The sequence below is a fragment of the Hyperolius riggenbachi genome, chromosome 10 (assembly GCF_040937935.1).
Source record: "Hyperolius riggenbachi isolate aHypRig1 chromosome 10, aHypRig1.pri, whole genome shotgun sequence".
Lineage (NCBI taxonomy): Eukaryota > Metazoa > Chordata > Amphibia > Anura > Hyperoliidae > Hyperolius > Hyperolius riggenbachi.
In genome coordinates, this window is record NC_090655.1 from 282392889 (window position 1) to 282405552 (window position 12664).

Genomic DNA, 12664 nt, shown 5'->3' on the forward strand with positions numbered 1-12664 from the left:
CACGCCCTCACTCGCACATGCACTAGCATGCTCTTTCTCTCTCACATGCACTAGCACGCTCTCTCTCACACACTAACACATGCGCTAGCACCCTCGTTCTCTCACACATGCACTAGCACGCTCTCTCACATGCACTAGCACACTCTCTTTCACACACTCGCACATGCACTAGCACACTCTCTCTCACACACAGTCGCACATGCACTGGCACGCTCTCTTTCACACTCGCACTAGCATGCTTTATCCCACACACTCCCACATGCACTAGCAAGCTCTCTCTCACACATGCACTAGCACACTCTATCCCACACACTCGCACATGCACTAGCACGCTCTCTTACACTCGCACATGCACTAGCACACTCTCTCCCACACACATCCACCTGCACTAGCATGCTCTCTCCCACACACTCGCACATGCACTAGCAGTAGCACGCTCTATCCCACCCACTCACACATGCGCTAGCACGCTCTCTCCCACACACTCGCACATGCGCTAGCACGCTCTCTCCCACACACTCGCACATGCGCTAGCACGGTCTCTCTCACACTCGCACATGCGCTAGCACGCTCTCTCACACTCGCACATGCGCTAGCACGCTCTCTCACACTCGCACATGCGCTAGCACGCTCTCTCACACTCGCACATGCGCTAGCACGCTCTCTCACACTCGCACATGCGCTAGCACGCTCTCTCACACTCGCACATGCGCTAGCACGCTCTCTCACACTCGCACATGCGCTAGCACGCTCTCTCACACTCGCACATGCGCTAGCACGCTCTCTCACACTCGCACATGCGCTAGCACGCTCTCTCACACTCGCACATGCGCTAGCACGCTCTCTCACACTCGCACATGCGCTAGCACGCTCTCTCACACTCGCACATGCGCTAGCACGCTCTCTCACACTCGCACATGCGCTAGCACGCTCTCTCACACTCGCACATGCGCTAGCACGCTCTCTCACACTCGCACATGTGCTAGCACGCTCTCTCACACTCGCACATGCGCTAGCACGCTCTCTCACATGCACTAGCACGCTCTCTCCCACACACTTGCACATGCACTAGCACGCGCTCTTCCACACACTTGCACCAGCACGCGCTCTCCCACACACACTCGCACATGCATTAGCACGCTCTCTCTCACACTCGCACATGCACTAGCACGCTCTCTCTCACACACTCGCACATGCACTAGCACGCTCTCACACACTCGCACATGCACTAGCACGCTCGCTCTCGCAGATGCACTAGCACGCGCTCTCTCACACACCCGCACACGCGCTACCATCCTCTCTCTCACTAGCAGTCTCTCACACACACTCGCACATGCACTAGCACGCGCTCTCTCTCACACACACTCGCACATGCGCTAGCACCCTCTCTCTCTCGCATGCACTAGCAGTCTCTCACACACACACACTCGCACATGCACCAGCACGCTCTCTCTCACACACTCGCACATGCACTAGCATGCTCCTTTTCTCACACACACTCGCACATGCACCAGCACACTCTCTCTCACACTTGCACATGCACTAGCACGCTCTCACACACACTCGCACATGCTCTCTCTCTCACACACACTTGCATGCTCTCTCTCTCATACACTTGCACATGCACTAGAACTCTCTCACACATTCGCACATCCACTGGCACGCTCTCTCTCTCACAGACTTGCACATGCACTAGCATGCTCTCTCTCACACACTCGCACATGCACTAGTACGCTCTCTCTCTCTCACACACTCGCACATGCATTAGCACGCTCTCTCACACACTCGCACATGCACTATCACGCTCTCTCTCACATACTCGTACATGCACTAGCACGCTCTCTCTCACACACTCGCACATACACTAGCACGCTCTCTCTCACACACTCGCACATACACTAGCACGCTCTCTCTCACACACTCGCACATGCACTATCACGCTCTCTCACATGCACTAGCACGCTCTCTCCCACACACTTGCACATGCACTAGCACGCGCTCTTCCACACACTTGCACGTGCACCAGCACGCGCTCTCCCACACACACTCGCACATGCATTAGCACGCTCTCTCTCACACTCGCACATGCACTAGCACGCTCTCTCTCACACACTCGCACATGCACTAGCACGCTCTCTCTCACACACTCGCACATGCACTAGCACGCTCTCACACACTCGCACATGCACTAGCACGCTCGCTCTCGCAGATGCACTAGCACGCGCTCTCTCACACACCCGCACACGCGCTACCATCCTCTCTCTCACTAGCAGTCTCTCACACACACTCGCACATGCACTAGCACGCGCGCTCTCTCACACACACTCGCACATGCGCTAGCACCCGCGCTCTCTCACATGCACTAGCAGTCTCTCACACACACACTCGCACATGCACCAGCACGCTCTCTCTCACACACTCGCACATGCACTAGCATGCTCCTTTTCTCACACACACTCGCACATGCACCAGCACACTCTCTCACACTTGCACATGCACTAGCATGCTCTCACACACACTCGCACATGCTCTCTCTCACACACACTTGCATGCTCTCTCTCTCATACACTTGCACATGCACTAGAACTCTCTCACACATTCGCACATCCACTGGCACGCTCTCTCTCTCACAGACTTGCACATGCACTAGCATGCTCTCTCTCACACACTCGCACATGCACTAGTACGCTCTCTCTCTCTCACACACTCGCACATGCATTAGCACGCTCTCTCACACACTCGCACATGCACTATCACGCTCTCTCTCACATACTCGTACATGCACTAGCACGCTCTCTCTCACACACTCGCACATACACTAGCACGCTCTCTCTCACACACTCGCACATGCACTATCACGCTCTCTCACACATGCACTAGCACGCTCTCTCCCACACACTCGCACATGCACTAGCACGCTCTCTCACACACTCGCACATGCAGCAGTACACTCTCTCTCAGACAGACTCGCACATGCACTTTTGCTCAGTCTCACACTCATGCTCTAGCATGCTCTCTTTCTCTCACACTTTACATGCACTAGCACGTTCTCTCTCACGCACTCGCACATGCACTAGCACTCTCTCTCTTACACTAGCACATGCACTAGCATGCTCTCTCTATCGCATCAGAGTCACTTTAAGGCTTGTTGATGTACCGGGGACATGTGTTCATGGACCCAGGACTGTGTTGGCGACCACTAGTCAGTATATTGTGCAGGAGGTGGCTGCAGGTCATTGTCAGTGAGCGCTGAGGACTACAGACCATTGCCCTGATACCTTGTGGTTGTGGATACAGGAACCTCTGGCAAGCTTGCATCATCCAAGATATTGACTAATGTAGGAGTGGTTTCCTCTAATCTCAGACCTCAGTGTTTAAATTGCTGTGTTGTCACTGTGTGATAAATAAGTGGGCTTTGGGTTGCAGTTTGGGCACTCGGTCTGTTGCATGGATGGGGCAGTGCCTCCTATTCCAGCACATAGTTCTACATCAGCAATATGTGTGGGACCAGAACCTTCTTATGCTGTCTGTACAATGCAGCGTTTAGGCCATCAATGCCAGGGGGTTGTGTATTTTGTATATTATTAGCTCCACCTCCTCCGTATCAGCTTCAAGGAAAGCTCTGTCACCAGCAGATATCAGCAAAAGTGCAGACATTGATTTATGTATGTTGTAATCACAGGAGAGACACTTGGAGACGCATCAGATTTCCATTCCAATAGGATTTATTTTGTTACATAACACAGAATCGTTTCCAGCAACAGCTTCCCACATTTGTCTATAGCAGTGACTGTAACACATATAACAATAACCTGTCCCCCTCTCCACCCCAGAATTCCTGTATCTCACCTCCAGCCCAAACACCTGTATCCAATCATCTCCTAATTTACATTTGGGGTGCAGCACTGAGGCATTGGGGTGTCTATAGCAGTGATTGTAACGCATATAACAATAACCTGCCCCCCTCTCCACCTTAGAATTCCTGTATCTCACCTCCAGCCCAATCACCTGTATCCAATCATCTCCTAATTTACATTTGGGGTGCAGCACTGAGGCACTGGGGTGTCTATAGCAGTGACTGTAACACATAACAATAACCTGTCCCCCTCTCCCCCCCCCCCCCCCCAGAATTCCTGTATCTCACCTCCAGCCAAAACACCTGTATCCAATCATCTCCTAATTTACATTTGGGGTGCAGCACTGAGGCATTGGGGTGTCTATAGCAGTGACTGTAACACATAACAATAACCTGTCCCCCTCTCCACCCCAGAATTCCTGCATCTCTCCTCCAGCCCAAACACCTGTATCCAATCATCTCCTAATTTACATTTGGGGTGCAGCACTGAGGCATTGGGGTGTATCTGCATTATTTGTGCTGGAGTATAATATGACCTGGGAATACATCTGACTTGTAATAGTCACATAGTTACATAGTTACATAGTTATTTGGGTTGAAAAAAGACATACGTCCATCAAGTTCAACCAGAGAACAAAGCACAACTCCAACACCAGCCTGCTCCCTCACATACACCTGTTGGTCCAGAGGAAGGCGAAAAACCCTTACAAGGCATGGTCCAATTAGCCCCAAAAGGGAAAAAATTTGTTCCCGACTCCAGATGGCAATCAGATAAAATCCCTGGATCAACATCATTAGGCATTACCTAGTAATTGTAGCCATGTATGTCTTTCAATGCAAGGAAAGCATCTAAGGCCCCTTTAAATGCAGGTATAGAGTTTGCCATAACTACTTCCTGTGGCAATGCATTCCACATCTTAATCCCTCTTACTGTAAAGAACCCTTTCCTAAATAAATGGCTAAAACGTTTTTCCTCCATGCGCAGATCATGTCCTCTAGTCCATTGAGAAGGCCTAGGGACAAAAAGCTCATCCGCCAAGCTATTATATTGCCCTCTGATGTATTTATACATGTTAATTAGATCTCCTCTAAGGCGTCTTTTCTCTAGACTAAATAAACCCAGTTTATCTAACCTTTCTTGGTAAGTGAGACCTTTTGCTGCTGTCATATTTATAGTATTATCAGGTAATATAGTTGCCAGTCTTCCTCTGTGAGGGCGTAACAATACAGATCTATAAGTTTACCCATACAATTCTGTAGAGAAATCAGGAGATGCCTGGAGGAGCCAGTCACAGTGATGACTGACAGTGGGCTGCATATTATCACACGCTGCACTAGCTTGTGCCAGAATCCCGCATAGTGATGCTTCCTGGGTCTATCTGTGAAATGTGAAAATTCACCTACATTTTATGTACTACATGTACCAGTGTTTCTCTCATCATGTCACCTCAGCTCAGGGGCTTTACACAGCAATGCACTAAGCAGCATGAGAGAGTCCGCAGGATTCTATGTAATACGCTGCCATGTGCATCTAGCATAAATGAAAGATTAGAAAAGAGCACTTATAAACACATTGGCCTCAATTCACTAAGATCATGCTGGAGATAATAAGGCAAGAGAAAACTTACCTCCACACAGTGAGAGAGTTATCTTATCTCTTCATTCCTTAAGTTACCTCCTCTGTAGTTAATTTACCTCCTCTGTAGTTATTTTCACATGCAGTTAATTAACAGCCTGTCTTTAACTCTGGAGTTATTTTAAAGATTGGAGAGTTAACTTAAAGACAAAAGAGTTAACTTTAGGTTTGCCTGAGGTAAAATGTTTCCTGAATGCTACATGCCTTATCACCATGGTAACAACTCTAGAAGAGTTATTAAAGACAGGAGATAATCTTAGTGAATTGAGGCCATTGTGTGAGATCTCTCATGTCTGGCAAGATGGGATTTACGTACAAAACATTTCCCACACTCAGCACATGATAAAGGCTTCTCACCAGTGTGAGATTTATAATGTTGGACAAGATGTGATTTACTTACAAAACATTTCCCACACTCAGCACATGAATAGGGCTTCTCACCAGTGTGAGATCTCTCATGTGTGACAAGCTGTGATTTATACCAAAAACATTTCCCACACTCAGCACATGATAAAGGCTTCTCACCAGTGTGAGATTTATAATGTTGGACAAGATGTGATTTACTTACAAAACATTTCCCACACTCAGCACATGAATAGGGCTTCTCACCAGTGTGAGATCTCTCATGTGTGACAAGCTGTGATTTACTCCCAAAACATTTCCAACACTCAGAACATGAATAGGGTTTCTCACCAGTGTGAGATCTCTCATGTGTGACAAGCTGTGATTTACTCCCAAAACATTTCCCACACTCAGCACATGAATAGGGCTTCTCACCAGTGTGAGCTCTCTCATGCTGGACAAGATGTGATTTACGTACAAAACATTTCCCACACTCAGCACATGCATAGGGCTTCTCACCAGTATGAGATCTCTCATGTCTGCCAAGCTCTGATTTATCCCAAAAATATTTCCCACACTCAGCACACGAATAGGGCTTCTCACAAGTGTGAGATTTATCATGTTGGACAAGATATGATTTATAAGCAAAATATTTCCCACACTCAGCACATGAATAGGGCTTCTCTCCAGTATGAACTCTCACATGTTTATCAAGATCTGATTTCTGCACAAACCCTTTCCCACACTCAGCACATGAATAGGGCTTCTCAGCAGTGTGAAATCTCCTATGTCTGACAAGATGTGATGTATAAGCAAAACATTTCCCACACTCAGCACATGAATAGGGCTTCTCACCAGTGTGAGATCTCTCATGTGTGACAAGCTCTGATTTCCATACAAAACATTTCCCACACTCTGCACATGAATAGGGCTTCTCACCAGTGTGAGATCTCTCATGTGTGACAAGCTGTGATTTCCATACATAACATTTCCCACATGTGGAACAGGAATAAGACCCTCCAGCAGGGGGAGAGTTGTGCTGGGTAGGAGGTCCCTCGGGGTTAGACAAGTGAGGGGAGTCTGGGGGAATATTTGGGGTCACCAGGATATCTGCAGGAGACTCTTGTCCAGTGTCATCATCATCCGTTGTACAGTCTGTGGATATAGAGAGACGAGTCTCTGAGAGGTTCCTGATGCCGGGACTCCGCCCTGCAAATAGAGAAACATCATCACTTCCTGTTAGAGAATTCTGAGGGGAGGAGCAATTACCATTAGGGAGGGTCAGTGAGCTGCTGATAATACGAAGTTGATGCAAAGTTTATGCAGATTAGAAACAAGCCAAATGCAGCAGCTGCATAACGTTACATATAATTAGCATACAAGTCAGAGTTATTTGCATGTCACTGACCCTCCCTACAGCTACAGCATTGGCCATACATGGAAAGCAGTCAGCACCTTGGTGATCACACTGGTGGCTCGCGCTCCTCTCTCATCTCCTTACCGGTAAGCGCGCACTTACACAATTGTTTGGCGGTTCTACCTCCCTGATTATATCACTGCGCTGCCATTCTTTTCCTCTCCGCTTTGGGCGGTTCTCCTCTTCCGGCAGTGTCCGGTCCGCTACTCCTCTATTGGCACTTTCTTTTCCACCTCCTTAGTGTGCACGGTCCCTTGTCCTGCAGAAACTCTCCTACCTCTAGCACTGCCCCTCATTCATCTTTACCTTGCGCCCCAGGGCAGGAGTTGTGTTTGTCCCTTTGGATGTATTACCTGTCATACTGTACGAGATATATTCTATATGGAGCATAATAGTATTGGATTCATTGAGGATTTGCCATCCAGGCGTTCTTTATTTTAATATGTTTTTAATCCTTTCATAACATTATACTAATAAAGGCTATTTTTGATTTGACTTATTCAGTTGTGGTGCGGTTCTTAAAGGGCCAGCTTGTACTTTGTTTGCAATACAATGTGGTGTCACTTACACATTCTTATTACCATTGTTTCCTCGTGTCACTCATATGTCCCTTTATCTCTCGTTTGGCCAGTAGTACTTTGTCACCCCCCACTGTGACCATTCTGTGTACAGTAATGTACAGTGACCATTATAAGCTTATTACAGGCCGGTAACACTAAGTCACCCCTACTGTGACCAATCTGTGTACAGTAATGTACAGTGACCATTATCAGCTTATTACAGGCCGGTAACACTAAGTCACCCCATACTGTGACCAATCTGTGTACAGTAATGTACAGTGACCATTATCAGCTTATTACAGGCTGGTAACACTAAGTCACCCCTACTGTGACCAATCTGTGTACAGTAATGTACAGTGACCATTATCAGCTTATTACAGGCTGGTAACACTAAGTCACCCCTACTGTGACCAATCTGTGTACAGTAATGTACAGTGACCATTATCAGCTTATTACAGGCCAGTAACACTAAGTCACCCCTACTGTGACCAATCTGTGTACAGTAATGTACAGTGACCATTATCAGCTTATTACAGGCTGGTAACACTAAGTCACCCCTACTGTGACCAATCTGTGTACAGTAATGTACAGTGACCATTATCAGCTTATTACAGGCTGGTAACACTAAGTCACCCCTACTGTGACCAATCTGTGTACAGTAATGTACAGTGACCATTATCAGCTTATTACAGGCTGGTAACACTAAGTCACCCCTACTGTGACCAATCTGTGTACAGTAATGTACAGTGACCATTATCAGCTCATTACAGGCTGGTAACACTAAGTCACCCCTACTGTGACCAATCTGTGTACAGTAATGTACAGTGACCATTATCAGCTTATTACAGGCTGGTAACACTAAGTCACTCCTACTTTGCTCCAACACTATGGAACTCCCTACCTCCACCCATTAGGGCAGCCCCCTCCTTCAACATCTTCAAGAAAGCCCTCAAAACTTACCTTTTCACTCTGGCCTACTACCCCTCACAAGTGCTCTAAACCCACAGCTGAACTCTGGTCTCCTACCTCTTGTGTCCCTACCTCTCCCTTTAGATTGTAAGCCTTTGGGCAGGGTCCTCCTCCTTTTGTGTCCAACCTGATCATGCACCTCCATTACTGTGAACCCATGCTATGCATCTGAGTGAACCTAACTTGCCTAATCTCCATGCTCCATCCATTGACTGACTAAGCATTACCTTGTACTCATACTGTGCTGCGTGATCTGATCTTTCTTGTGTTCAGGTATTGTCATTTTGCTGTATGTCACCCCTAAATATTGTATGTATCCCTATTTATTGTCCAGCGCTGCGTAATATGTTGGCGCTTTATAAATACAATAAATAAATAAATACTGTGACAATCTTTGTACAGTGATGTACAGTGACCATTACCAGATTATTACAGGCCGCTAACACTAAGTCACCCGTACTGTGACCAATCTGTGTACAGTCATCATTATCAGATTATTACAGGCCGGTAACACTGAGTCACCCCATACTGGGCCCAATCTGTGTACAGTAATGTGCAGTGACCATTATCAGCTTATTACAGGCCAGTAACACTACGTCACCCTTACTGTGACCAATCTGTGTACAGTAATGTACAGTGACCATTATCAGCTTATTACAGGCTGGTAACACTAAGTCACCCCTACTGTGACCAGTCTGTGTACAATATTGTACAGTGACCATTATCAGCTTATTACAGGCCAGTAACACTAAGTCACCCTATACTGTGACCAATCTGTGGACAGTAATGTACAGTGACAATTATCAGCTTATTACAGGCCGGTAACACTAAGTCACCCCCTACTGTGACCAATCTGTGTACAGTAATGTACAGTGACCATTATCAGCTTATTACAGGCCAGTAACACTAAGTCACCCCTACTGCGACCAATCTGTGTACAGTAATGTACAGTGACCATTATCAGCTCATTACAGGCCAGTAACACTAAGTCACCTTTACTGTGACCAATCTGTGTACAGTAATGTACAGTGACCATTATCAGCTTATTACAGGCCAGTAACACTAAGTCACCCCTACTGTGACCAATCTGTGTACAGTAATGTACAGTGACCATTATCAGCTTATTACAGGCCGGTAACACTAAGTCACCCCTACTGTGACCAATCTGTGCACAGTAATGTACAGTGACCATTATCAGCTTATTACAGGCTGGTAACACTAAGTCACCCCTACTGTGACCAATCTGTGTACAGTAATGTACAGTGACCATTATCAGCTCATTACAGGCCAGTAACACTAAGTCACCCCTACTGTGACCAATCTGTGTACAGTACTGTACAGTGACCATCAGCTTATTACAGGTTGGTAACACTAAGTCACCCCTACTGTGACCAATCTGTGTACAGTAATGTACAGTGCCCATTATCAGCTTATTACAGGCCGGTAACACTAAGTCACCCCTACTGTGACCAATCTGTGTACAGTAATGTACAGTGACCATAATCAGTTTATTACTAACACTAAGGCCTCAATTCACAGAGCACAGTGCGGAAAATTTAAAGTGCTCGGTAAATCTCCACATTCTGTATTTTAGACTTTTGTGTGCTAATTCATAACAATGTTCTCAGGTGCGGTAGAAGTTTGGTAATGTACTGGTTTCATTAGACAAAACTCTGTGCAGAGACAGCGATACATTAGTAAGAGGCATCCTGACATCCCTTTAGATCAGTGATGGCTAACCTTGGCACTCCAGCTGTGGTGGAACTACAAGTCCCATGAGGCATTGCAATACCCTGACAGCTCTAAGCATAATTCAGGGAGGCAGAGGCATGATGGGATTTGTAGGTTTGTCCCAGCTGGAGTGCCAAGGTTAGCCATCACTGCTTTAGATGTACATGTTTTGCTATACTGTTTGTTATACTGCCTCTGCCCACTCTGAATCTATTAGACTATTAACATTTTATTTATTTGCCACAGCTTAGATAAACTCCCAGGAGACTTTACACATGCCCTGCTTAGATGATTTCCCCACTAGCTACTCTTCATCTTCAAACAGAAACTGAGGAGGTTAAACTGCTGAAGGGAGTAAGGAGAAAATGATTTTGTTCCGTTCTCTCTGCTCACTGCCTGGGGGTATGAAAGCTGCACCCGCCAGAGGAGGCTTCATGTCCTATCAAAATGCATCATCCCGACTCACAGGAGACAGGGGCTGTTTCTATTGGCTTTTGTTCCTGTCAGTCATGAATTATCCCTCTCTGCTTGTCTGAGTAACGCTGGCTTTCCACAGTATCGCAGTCTCCGCTCTCATTTCACCAATCACCACACCAGAGGTGATGATCTATCTTTTATGTATTGAAATTTACTGGCATTTACTGACATTTGCTGAGGCATTTACTGCACAAGTCCGTAATTTAGCTCATTGCTCGGTACTTTCAGCTTTTCATGCGGTAACAGCCTTTGTGAATCAACATTTTCCTAAGTGCTCGGTAAAGTCAGCTGTTTTCTGCATTACCGAAAGCGCTAATGCTTTATGAATGAGCCCCTAAGTGTATTATGTGACTGTACAGTACAAGACAAAAAATCAAGAATAATGGTTTTAGATGACAAAAATCTAACATGAGTATTTAGTATAACCCCTAATATGGCCAGTCTGTGGGCAGTGACACGGGCCTCAATTCACAGAGCTTTATCAAACACTTTATCGAACGTTTGACAAATTTACCTAATGGGTAAAATCTAATTTTGAATTCACTAAGGTGTTATATATTTTTTGAACGTTTTATCAATAAAACATTTGATAAATATATAACACCTTAGTGAATTCAAAATTAGATTTTACCCATTAGGAAAATTGTCAAACGTTCGATAAAGTGTTTGATAAAGCTTAGTGAATTGAGGCCATGGTCATAATAACTAAAAAAAAAAAAAAAAAAAAAATGTAATATTGTTTACTCACTTGTTTTGCTCTCTGTAAGAGGGTCCTCTACAGTTGTCCTCATCATGTCACCCTCCTCCACAGACCGCTGATCACTCCTCACATACGTCTCCTCTTCTTCCTCTTTACTTGTCCCCATCATGTCACCCTCCTCCATAGACCGCTGATCACTCCTCACACACATCTCTTCTTCATCTTTAATCATTCTCATGTTGTCACCCTCCTCCATAGACTGCTGATCACTCCTCACATACGCCTCTTCTTCCTCTTTACTTGTTTTCATGATGTCACCCTTCTCCATAGACTGCTGATCACTCCTCACATATGTCTCTTCTTCTTCCTCTTTACATGTCCTCATCATGTCACCCTCCTCCATATACTGCTGATCACTCCTCACATACGTCTCTTCTTCCTCTTTACTTGTCCTCATCATGTCCCCCTCCTCCATAGACCACTTATCACTCCTCACATATGTCTCTTCTTCTTCCTCTTTACTTTTCCTCATCATATCACCCTCCTCCATAGACTGCTGATCACTCCTCACATAAGTCTCTTCTTCTTCCTCTTTAACCACAGCAGCACTTCCATGTATCAGTTCTCCACACTAAGTGCTCAGAATGAGAGGAAATGTAAAATGTGAACACAGATAACGGCATTCACAGAAGGAAACAATGTCATACAGTACAGAGTCACTGATGACCCTCATCCAACCTACCTGATAATAATGGGGGGTAGTGAGAACTTCTTGTGGACAGTCCTGGGAATAAAGAGGACCTGTACATCTCTCTGTTGGGTTTCTGTTACTGGATACATCTGTAGGAAACACACACACTGACTAAATACATTGTCTCTATGTGTTTATCAGATGATGGGGGATCTAGGTGAACAATCCCAGGAATAAAGAGGACCTGTACATCTCTCTGGTGGGTTTCTTTTACTCGATACATCT

The 12664-nt window shown here is 46.0% G+C and overlaps 2 protein-coding genes across 2 annotated transcripts in view; one reads left to right on the forward strand and one right to left on the reverse strand.

The window, feature by feature from the left end:
- Nucleotides 1-12664, forward strand: part of LOC137537252 (uncharacterized) — a 1269057-nt gene that overhangs the window by 669866 nt on the left and 586527 nt on the right. The gene's annotated exons all lie outside the window — the stretch shown is intronic.
- Nucleotides 1-12664, reverse strand: part of LOC137535882 (uncharacterized) — a 192438-nt gene that overhangs the window by 86386 nt on the left and 93388 nt on the right. Inside the window, 3 exon segments of the mRNA XM_068257760.1 lie at nucleotides 5764-7043; nucleotides 11737-12319; nucleotides 12431-12528. Coding sequence (XP_068113861.1) covers nucleotides 5764-7043; nucleotides 11737-12319; nucleotides 12431-12528 — 1961 coding nt within the window.